This window comes from Scardinius erythrophthalmus, assembly GCF_964197995.2.
Source record: "Scardinius erythrophthalmus genome assembly, chromosome: 2".
In the NCBI taxonomy this organism is placed as follows: domain Eukaryota; kingdom Metazoa; phylum Chordata; class Actinopteri; order Cypriniformes; family Leuciscidae; genus Scardinius; species Scardinius erythrophthalmus.
In genome coordinates, this window is record NC_138222.1 from 65,900,735 (window position 1) to 65,912,817 (window position 12,083).

Consider the following 12,083-nt stretch of genomic DNA (forward strand, 5'->3'; position numbering starts at 1 on the left):
TTCAATCAAATACTTAAGAAACATGCATTTCGTCCCTCTGACAGAATTGCACGCATGCTCAGCTCATCAGCTCATCGGTTCTCCGTATCGAACGCGTCCGAAAGAAACAGTTCTCGGTTCTGTACTGGTGGTCCGAGAACCGCTGTACCTGTACGTTCGGTAGTGCGCGCATGCTCATATCAACTGCTCGTGCTCATCATGAACTGTTGGATTTACTGGAGTAACATATGTGCCTACTCCGGGATATTGGTTTATTTTGAGTCGAAGGGACTGTCAGGACTCAGGCATGTCCGAAAGTAAGTAACTTTAGTAACTTGTTGTGGATCAGTGCTGACGCAAGACGCGAACTGTTTCGAACGATTCAGTCCGATTTAGTGTACTGGTTCGACCAGTTCACTAAAAAGAACCGGTTCAAAAGAACGATTCGTTCACGAACCGGACATCACTACTGAGCACTAAGAAAGACACAACTGAAACTATTCAATAAACAGCTGATTTTTACAGTAACTTTGCCTCATTCAGTAATCTCGGTCCACTTTGTTGCTAAACTGACCAAAAAAAAGCCCACGTGTGCTTTGAATGTTGTGCTGCATTGTGTAAAACAATATACTGTTTTGTTTCTTTAAGTACTAATTTTGAACCTCATGTCCTATTTTCATAACAGCAAAAAAAATGAGTAATTCAGCACAGAACAATCAAAATGATAGCAGAGCAACTGCAAGAGCAGGTGAGTATAATTAGTCAAAGTGTGAATGCACTTATACAACACTATATACTTCACTATTTACTCCTATAACAATGACTGTGGGTGTCTTTTGTGATTTACATATCTAAACTGAGTCTTACTGGCCTTTCTAGCTGTGATGAAGTAAAATCCAAGACTTCTCTCAACAACCAGATCAATTCATTAAAACAAAGTGAAATGGGTTGCAACTGATCCCTTTTGTGTGTGTGTGTGTGTGTGTGTGTGTGTGTGTGTGTGTGTGTGTGTGTGTGTGTGTGTGTTAACTGTCACAGTTGTTTCTACCTTCTAATTTTTATTCACATAAATTGTATATAAATATTAAAAATTATCATTCATTTAATATTATATAAATTAAATAGTAGTTTAATTTATATAATATTTTGTTATATTGAACACTGCACACCAAGAAATGCAACCACAACACAAAATGGATAAGTATTGTATACTAAGTTTTAGTATTAAATAAATGTATTAAATAATTAACATTAATAATCAGTAACTACTGTATATATTGTAAATAATTTTTCTGCCAATAATTTGAGTAATATTTGTATTTATATATTTTTAGTGTTTTGCTAATGGAAATTTTTCCAATTTGAATCTTGATTGTAGAAGTGTTAAAAAAACATGACTACACCATAACAGAAGAACTTAGAAAAGGGATTTCAGGAAGAGTGTTTCTGGTGAAGAGTCCAGATGAAGATTCCCTTGTGGTCAAAGAGATCAACTATAGAGATGTAAGTAAAATCAAGAATTGTTTTAAGTATTGCACATATTAATTAGGGACGGCACTGTCATCTCACAGTAAGATAGTCCCTGGTTCGATGCCAACATTTTTTTATGTGTGTGAATGTGTCCCAACTCTGGCATAAAACCTGTGCCAAATCTAAATGTGTGTGTGAAGTGAACCCTGCAACAAGTGGAGATAATGTTAGGAAGGTGGATGGATTGATTGAACATATTAATAAGATCCTATAGATAAACATCACATAGATTAAACGTGTTCTTCGCAGAATGGGAATTTTAATCTAGACGCAGTCACAAACGAAATCAACATCCTAAAGGATCTGCACCATGGATATATCGTCAGTTACGAGGACTCCTTTGAAGGTGAGTCAGTTTAAATTATAGAAAGAGAAGCATGACAATTTTCCTTCAGTCTGAAAGTAAATGTTACAGTTTTTTTTTTTTTTTTTAAGGCAAGGTAAGGTGATTTGCATTTACTTTTAATGTGTAATGTAGCCTATTGTAGCAATCAGAGGAAATGATAGACTCACTTAACAGTTTTAATGCTCTTTTATTAACGTGAGCCCCTGTGTGGCCGATGCTCTTGCCTTACACAGACCGGCTAACCTAAAACTTTCCGGAACTCCCCTTTTTAGCATCACTATTTTTCTCGATAGTCCACTTTAGACATTGTAAAAAGTAAAATGCTCCAAATTCAAACAAAAAATGCTAAAACTAACAAAAAATGATTTTATAATGTCTACATTTACATGTACATGTATCTGTATGCATACTGAAATAACTGACTTTAGGACCCAGAGGAACAGCATTTGCTCTATGTAGAGATATAAGGCCATGATGGCCATCAAGTCAGTAGTACTTCACTGCAGTACACGGCGGAGTTGGATCCTGATCTAAGGGTTGGAGATTGGTAGGGAGGAGTTGGATCTGGATCTAACTCCACCCCCTGGATTTCATGTTCTGCAGTGAGGAACAAACCTCAAGAGTCATGAAATATCGTAAAGTTATATTATTTATTTATTTATAACAAAAAGGGTTGGCAAAAAAAACCAATGTAAGATATTTTGAACTGAATTTAAAAGGGTTATGAATGAAATTGTGAGTTATTTTGAATTAAAGGTGAAATAATATGAGGAATGTGCTTAAATTACTATGTATTTATTATTTATTGATCAAATCTAGCAATTTAAAGGTAAATCAAATAAATTAAAAAAATTAAAAAAAGAGAAAAAAATCTAAAATGAAATAAAATAAGCTTTCTGAAAAAAAAATAGGGTTTTATGTGATTTTGACCCACGAGGGAAGGATTTTTTACTGAACGTGAGGGAATGATGAATGTTAAAGAGGTAATTTTCCCATTGGCAAGAAGCCTTTATACTTTTAAAGAATATTGCATATTAATGACATATACTGTAGTGTCATTAATGGAAAACACTACATATAATTAAAACTGTTTTGACAAATTAGTTTAATAAGTGAATAAACAATGACAGACAAAGCAGAATCTTAGTATAAGAGATTATTCTGAAAGGTAAATATATTACTTTTATATGACTTTTATACAGGCATATTAATCAACTACCGGTCAGAAGTTTGGAATAAATATGATTTTTGGGTCACCAAGCCTTCATTTATTTGATCAAACATACAGTGATGTTGTGAAATATTTTTACTATTTCAATTAAGTGTTTTCTATGTGAATATATTGTAACTTAATTTATTCCTGTGATCAATGCAGTGTGACAAGCAGACTGGAGTAATGAGGCTGCTGAAAATGTTTTGGAAATATGAGAATTTCCAAACTTTTGACTGGTAGTTTATACCTATATTTTTAAATGAAGATATTCCATAATAATACATCATTGGTTTTATTTTTTGGATGTTTTTCATGATGAAGAATCTGGGTACTTTTACATTGTGTCGGAGTACTGTGCAGGAGGAGATCTATCCAAGAAAATGAAAGCACAAGAAGGATTTTTTCAAGAAGAACAGGTGAGTGTTATATGCATCATGCACTCTGGCAATATCAGTCATTTTTTTTTACAAATTTATTCTCATTTTATATTTTTTTATACAGAATATAATTTCTGATTATCTCATAAATTATGAGATCTTAAGAGCATGAAACAGTGTACAGAGCGCTGTGTGTGCATGTGTGTAGAGAGCTCATTCGCTCTAGCTGTCAATTATAATACGTGATGCTAATTAGCTCTAATTATATTTTATGATATATTTTGTCAAAAGCATCATAAGCATTATAGTTTGTTTCTGGTGTAGTACCAAACTTTATCTTAATTTACTGTTGTATGTTGCGCAGTGGATAAGGTTAAACCAAATGGAAAAACCTTGTAAATGAGATACAAACACAAGGGAAAATATACATTATCGGTCAGCGACACCTATCGCTCAGGCTTAAATTAGCTGAAGGCAATCAATTGTTTTGCGTTCGGTGTGAAAGGAGCTTAAGACACTTTGGTTGCTATAATACCGAATATCTGCTGAACTGTTACTAGCATCTGATTACACAAATAGTTTGTTTCTGGAAATAAAAATGTCAAAACAATTTAAAGTATGTACTGTGATTAGATGGCTTTGTAAAGAGTGACAGTGATAAGCACCATGTTTTACACAATTTTCCATCCCTTAAAGACCAGAGAAATGCTTTAAAACATGCTGCGCTTCTTTTGAAAGAATTAAAAAAAAAAAAAAACGCTATAAACACTTTGGTTGAAAAGCGACCCTAATGTCACGTTTATTACAGAAAAGTTATCCAATGATTACGGTTTGTTAGTTAGCTATAAAGTACTCCAGAGAAGAGCTAATATCACTCAGCACTAATACTCAACACTGAATGATACATTTGGGGGTATACTGTAAAACAAGTACCATTTTTTCACTATGGTAGACTAATGGCAAATATGCAACCTTTTAGAACTCAAATATACCAAATAAAACAAATACAATGCATGGAATAAATTACTGCTTTCTTGTTTCTTCTGTGTGTAGATCCTTGACTGGTTTGTTCAGATTTGTCTGGCTCTGCAGTATCTCCATGAGAACAATGTTCTCCACAGAGATATAAAACCACAGGTAGACATTGAAAAAGTTATTTATTTATTTATTTATTTATTTATTTATTTATTTATTTATTTATTTATTTATTTATTTATTTATTTATTTAACATGAAAGACAAATGTGTTTGTGTGTTCATGTGATGATTTATGGTGTTCTTCTAGAATGTTTTTCTTACTGAGGATGGTTACATCAACCTAGGAGATTTTGGATTCTCAAAAGTGCTGCAAAGGTGAAATTAATTAGTAATAGGATTTTTGAAGAGATTTTGTCAGTTTCATCCATTTGAATTTACATGTTTGATTTTTCTGTTTAAGTGCTGATGAATATGCAACATCGGTTGTGGGTGCAGAGCTCTATGTCAGCCCAGAAATCTATACAAAACACAGACACAATTCAAAAAGGTATGCTATTTGATAAAAATTAAAAGGATATGGTAATACATTGGTCTGGTTTCACAGACAGGTTTAATTTAAGCCAGGAATAGGCATTAGTTCAGTTAGGACATTAAAGAAGCTTTTAAAAACATGTCTTAGAGAAAAAAAAAAAAGGTTACAGTTTATTTCAATAGTCCACTTTAGACATTCTAATCACTATAAGTAACCTTTCAACTACATCTCAACTAACTGTCATTAGAATTTTAGTAGACTGTTAGGTTATGTAGACTGCTAAACAATGTGTTTGAGCTGTGACAGGTGGGGTTGGGTGTTCATTAACCCTCCTGTTACCCTCAAATCTACCAACATCTTTTACCCACTGGGGTCAATTTGACCCCAGCTATTTAAACCCCCACAATTTTATTTTTTCCCCAAAGTTTTAAGTCAGGTACTTTATGTTTCTTTGTTGACTACTTAAATAGCCCTTTAAATAAAACACCACCAACCCCCCACCCCCACCCCCACCACTTATACATCCAGAATACCTACTGCACGGCTATGGACAAATTTAGCAAATCACTATAAAATGTCACTGATTGATCTAAAATGAAAAAAATTATATATAATTGGTATTTTAATAGCTTTTTATTTATTATATAATACAATATATTTTATCAAAGATGGGTTTGGGGTCAATATGACACTCCCATTGATAGTCTCAGGATGCCTCACTGTTCGCACGACACAGGACTCATGGTAGCGTTCACCTTTTCTTCTCTGGACAATCGATTTTCCAGATGTTCTAATCAGATACATTAACTTTGCACCAGTCTTCTGCTGTCCAATTCTTGTAGCCTACTTCCTGTAGAATTTCAGCCAATCTTTGATGTTTTTATTGGAGAGAAGTGTCTTCTTTGCTGCACTTCTTGACACCAGGTCGTTGTCCAAAAGTCTTGGCCTCGCTGTGTGTGCGATGCTCTCACTCCCACTTGCTGCCAATATTGAGCAGTTCTGCACTGGTGGTGACACGATTCCCTAGCTGATTCCTCAGGAGGAGAAGTTCCTGGTACTTGCTGGACACTCTGGGACATCCTAAAGCCTTCTTCACTGCAGCCAAACCTCTGTTCTTGAAGCTCTTGATGATCTGGTAAATGGTTCTTTCAGATGCAAAATTCTTTGCAGCTATTTCCTTGCATGTGAGGCCATTTTGATGCAAAGATGATCCTCCATCTTTCTTTGGAGGAAACCAATGCTAACAGAAGAACATAATGATTGGAAGCACTTCTTCCTTTCTTTTATAGCGGTCATGTGCTGATGATATGATTAGTAAAATGATGTTAGCTGGTAATTTTGTGCCAAGGACATAAACAGTGAAATTTGGGGTTTTGTGATAAAGTTTTTTGAAATGATGTAAAATGCCTCTGATCACTCTGCACAATAATCTAGAAAAATGTGAATCAACATCATAACAACTGAAATTTGGCCACAGCTGTACCCTGTCATTCAAGTGGGAAGTATTGATTGGCCAATAATTGCTCAGCTGTTCGCGGTCACCCTTCTTGTACAAAAGCACTGTCTTGGCCATCTTCCTCGATTCCATCCAGCCCTGGCACCCGGTCTTTCTGGATGTTCTGGATTGCATGCCTGACCTCACTGGTCAACACTGACGGGATGGCTGGTATGGCGTTGTCCTGCATTTCAGGCAGGTCGACTGGTGTCTTGCTGGCGAACAGGTCCATATAGGACCCCCCCCAAAAAAAAAAAAAACTTTGCTAAGAGGTCATTTTCAATTGAGAAAGAGCATAAAGAGAGAGCTCACAAAGCACAAAGAGAAATAGTTTATAAGGCTTCTGTGGAAGCTTTCATACATTTGCTCCTCCCCTATATTATGTTTTCCCCTCCCCCACGGCACAAAATATCAAAGTTCTTGCAAGAATTATGTTTTCTCTTCCCTGGAAATATATAATTGGCACTGGAAATATCTAATTTCTTGTGATAATTATGATTCCCCCCTCCACAATATCATGCGAACAATCAGTGGTTCTCGCAATACCTCAAGTAGGCCTATACGGTAATGTCAGGTTAGGGCCCTAAAGCAGAGGGAAGGCTTTTGAAGATCATAAAATCTCAACTTATAATGACCTCAATATCATCCAAAATAAATGTGGGATTTGTGCCTAATCACCAATGTGTGAACAACAACAAAAAAAAAATTCTTATATGTTTTATACAGCAAAATGAGCCTGGGGTCAAATTGACCCCAAAGAACACCGATGCTACAAAAGTACGTACAGAACATTGAAAACCTATAATCATGTTAATTTTATGTTTATCCAGTTGTCCCCATTAAATTAGGAAAAGTCTTTAAATATGAAGCAAAAAAATTGTTTTAAAGTATGTATTTAGTGACGTTAAACACTGAATGGGGTCAAATTGACCCCAAAGGTAATAGGAGGGTTAATAGAGCTTATTGTTTTAGTGACGGGGAGGGTTAGTTGTTGGGGTGGGATACGTGATCTTGTCAAGAATAGAATAGAAATAGAAATAAGTGCTAGTATTAATGAGTCAGGTTTTGATGAAAACATGCGCCTTGAGTCGTTTCTTGAAAGTGGCTAAAGATTCAGAGCAGACAGGATAATCACAGAGAAACAAGACCAGTAAACTCTAAAGAACTCAGGTCTTAAATACACAGAGGATGACAATAACTAACATAATGGGGACAGGTGTAACCTAATTAACAATCAAGGAGATTAACTACAACACAATCTAGCAGGCAAACTAAATCAATGCAAAACAGAACATTGATGTGACCCTATATCAACTGAAGTAACTAATTAAATTATACTTGTTTAGTGACATATGGTCATTGGGATGGTTGCTTCATGATCTCTGCATGCTGGATCTGTGGGTGAGTATTTTTTTTTATTATTTTTTTTTTTTATTTTTTTAAAGAAGAAAATCCATCTATTCTCTTAAATGGGTCTCCAATGTTCGGTCTCTATTTCCCAATGTAGGGTCACAGGGCCATAGACACGAACACACCCTGCACACATGGCCAGTCCATCAGTGCATTAAATCATGTCAATGCAAATTAAAATAATCCTATGGCTCAATCAATTAACTTCAAAGTGTGCAAACAATGAGAACAGTCCTAATATATTTTAAGATCTCGGTAACTACAATGAAGGAAAATTTTGCCATTTGTACAAATAGGAAATAGTAGTTTACATTTGCACACACAGAAATCTTCAATTTTTTTTTCTCTGCATTTCCCCTCTTGTTACTTGTGTATAATAAGTCTGGAATTGTGTCCTACAAATACTGTTGGCTTTGTTTAACAAATTGCCTTTGTTATTCTATGGCAAGTCACTTTGGAGAAAAGCATTGGGTAAATGCATAATGTAAATTAAAAAATTTTGAAATTAATTGTGCAGAGTTATGGGGTGATTTTTTGGGGAACGGATTTTGTCCTCGGTACACTTGCAAAGTTTTTAAAGTAGCTTTGCAGGTAGATTTCTCTAAGAAGGAACAGCATGATGTAGATGTTGTTTATGGCTTCATTATAAATTCAGTCACATGAATAAAGGTCTTAATTTTTTTAGATATTTGTTTTAATCTAGAGTTTAATCAGACTTTTATTTTTCCTTTATCTGACAGTCAAACATCATACAGCGTCGGTCTCTACATGCCAAAAGCTTGGAAGGAACCATACCCAAAATCTCAAATAGGTACTCGAACAATCTAAAGGGGTTAATCTGTCAGATGCTCAGCCGTGACCCTCATAAGAGACCTTCAGCTGATGAGATTCTGGCAAAACCATTCCTGAAGGCTGCAGTAGACAGAAACAGGAGGATTCCAGATGCACTGCAGCAAAGGCTCTTAACTTCCATCAGTAACTTTATTGACGCCTACGACAAGCACTATAATGACTTTGAGACTGTAGTTAGTGAGTGGAAAACAGCAACAGACTCACTAGAGGAGATACACCGTAAATGCACTATAGGCAGTCTGACAGGTGCAGTGATCGGGGCAGCTGGAGGAATCACTGCATTGGTTGGGGCAATCTTGGCACCGTTCACTTTTGGAGCGTCTCTGATTGTAGCAGGAGTTGGGATTGGTGTTGGAGTTGCAGGGGGTGTAACAGGTGCTGCATCCAACATTACCAATACAGTAAAACAAAAAGCACTCCGTGAAAGCTTTGAAAAAATTCAGCAGGACTACAAAAATACAAGTGAACCGATTCTTAATTCACTCAAAACACTGAGAAAGTTACTGAGAAAACTTACAAGGTTCCGTGATTTTGTCCATAGCTCAACTCTTGATAATGTGCAGATGGCATGGAGAATAGGCAGAGCCGCAGTAGCAGGCGTCACAGAGTTCGTGACTCTTGGAATGTTGGCAAGTTTCGGCAGAATCGCTGTTCAGTCTGCCGGTGTCGGGCGAGCAGTCGCCGCAGCTTCAGGAGTGTTGAGTGGAATCTTAGTCATAGCTGACATCGCCTTCATCGTGAAAGATGCCAAAGAGATTCACCAGATGAGACAGGGAAGAGTAGATGATCCAGAAAACATCAAATCCCCTGTACTCAAAGCCATCGCACAGATGAGGAAAACACATACAGAGCTTTGCCAGGTCTTGACAGTAATTCAAGAAACAAGAAATGAATTTGCCAATGGTGGCAGTGATTTAGAGAGTTTAAACATATAAATACGAGTCAGAGACTCGAGCAATATTCTACTGATTTTTATGTTAACTTCAGTGAAGAAAGAGGTTTTTGCAGAAAACGATTTAAATGTGTATGTTGCACTAAGCCAAACAATCTATCCATTCTTGCAATCATTCTATTTTGTAACTATCAATTATAGTATCTACTATATATAACAATAAGACTCATTTACTAATAATTGCATGGATTATTTCTATTTATATGCACAGAAAACTTCTCTGAAATGATTTTGTTCTAAAGTTAATTCATTTTGTATTTCTGAATATTTCTGTGAACAGCACACCTGGGATTAGTCATTTGCATAAACATGCCCAAATAATCTCCATATAAAGGTTTCGTTTGCAGCCTTTCATCACTCTCAGTAAACATGCAATAGAGTTCACCCTGAACTTTGAAATACAATAAACACTTTTTAAGAGACGCTGCATGTACACGTGTGTGTGTGTGTGTGTGTGGTTACTGATAATTTAAAGCCATTCGCACAGCTTTCAAACTAAAATGTATGTACACAATTAGTGTTTGAGACCCAAAGTTTTTTTTTTATAACACAGTTTGTTTATGGATTAATTTTAATGGATTATTGTTAAACCATTCATTTTTGGTGTGTTTAAAACTTATGTTTTAGTGATTTGTGGGTATCACATAAAGTCAAATTCCAATAGAAATATTGTCATGTTCTGGTATAAACTGCAGATGACAATATTCCTCTTAATTCAGATTAATGTATATCTAATACACTTTAAAAAAAATAATGATTCTGTATTACTTGACTGTATTCTTGTTCTTAAATGAATCATGACAAAATGAGCATAATGTATAATAATTTGCCACATTTTATTTGTTACACTTCACTGGATCAGAAATGTAATGTAAAATGTGTCTTTAATAAACATGAAGCAAATTAAAAAGGAGTACATTTACATTTAACATTAAAGGGCACCTATTATGCCCCTTTTTACAAGATGTAATATTGGTCTTGGGAATCCCCAGAATGTATTTGTGAAGTTTCAGCACAAAATTCCCCACAGTTAATTTATTATAACCATTTGAAAATGTCATTTTTGGGGTCTGTTTTAAAAAGAGCTGTTTTGAGTGTACCACTTTAAATGTAAATGAGCTGCATATCCCCGCCCTGCTGCTGGACCTAGATGATGAAGAGACTCCGACACAGAATAAACACGAATGAGAATGGACTAAACGTCTCGGAAAGGTTATTTGATACATTTATGTACTTATAGAGTTTTAATCGCGTCCCCTTTGCAATTATGGATGTGCAACACACACACACACACACACACACACACAAACAAATTGTGATAACTTTCGCGCAATTTTTTGAAACTAACTTATACACACGCACGCTTATGTGGCAAATATGAGAAGATGGCTAACGTTACAGAACCAGAAAACAAATACTGCACTGAGATAGACGTTTATACTGTCTATGGAGATAAAGGTATTCATTTGACATTTTTTATTGCTGCAAAAAATTATGTTCGTGACATAAAACTGTCTGACGTTTGTTGAGACATCCTTTGACGACGACAATAAATAGCTTTAGACGCATTTGTTATTGAACTGGCTGACATGACATCGATTGAAATGACTATTTGCTCAAAAATGATAAAATACACTTACTTCTTCTGGAGGTGACGTTGGATCGCGAACAGTTGGAAACGATCCACACTTGAGGATTAACTTTGACCCTCGTTCACTAAACAGTCAGTCAGAAAATGAATCTCGTATTTAGGAAGTTTAAGTGGTGCCTTTTCTTCATAAATAAAATCCATCCGCTGCGTTTTCAGTGGCTCTGATGTCAGTGAAGACTAGTATGTCCATTCTTACATCCCACAACAGAACACCTACACTTCTTAGGAGACATTACCGGCGGCTGTCGTTGAAACAATATGGCGATGGTGTGCAGAACAGATCACCGAGGGCGGGGTCTATGCCAAAACCAGATGTCAATCAAACCGCGTCGGTGGGGCTTAGCTCATTTCTACATCACAATGAGGAAAATCTAGAACAGCTCGTTCTGAGACAATGCTTATGATTTATTGAGATAGTAAAAAAACTACTGGGTGGATTTTTATCATTCTAGGGTGGTTTTGCCCACACACTGCCAACACACATTTATGTTCAAACACCATGTAAAAGTGAATTTTGCATAATAGGTGCCCTTTAAAGTCCCAGTTACAGATGGTGGACAACCAGAATGAGACTTCGGCGGCAAAATTGGGATGTGTATTTGCTGCCTTTTACCGCTGAGTGGCGCTGTAATCACAGACTTTGAAAAGTGTCAGTTTATTCTCTTTATGACGTAATCTGCCGCGGCAGTAATCTGAGTTTATGCCGCGTTCCAGGCAACCTGTAACCCGAGTTTTTCCAACTCGTAACAGGGAGTAGGCTACATCGATC

The 12,083-nt window shown here is 36.0% G+C and overlaps 1 protein-coding gene across 1 annotated transcript; it reads left to right on the forward strand.

Annotated features, from left to right (window-relative positions):
• Positions 1-700: 700 nt before the first annotated feature.
• LOC308685863 (uncharacterized protein) lies at positions 701-9,646 on the forward strand (the record flags this gene model as incomplete). The annotated part of the gene is made up of 8 exons (XM_081357924.1): positions 701-727; positions 1,759-1,855; positions 3,390-3,484; positions 4,499-4,582; positions 4,730-4,797; positions 4,883-4,969; positions 7,796-7,850; positions 8,600-9,646. The coding sequence occupies 8 exons, from the start codon at positions 701-703 to the stop codon at positions 9,644-9,646; spliced, it is 1,560 nt and encodes a 519-aa protein (XP_081214050.1).
• Positions 9,647-12,083: the final 2,437 nt, after the last annotated feature.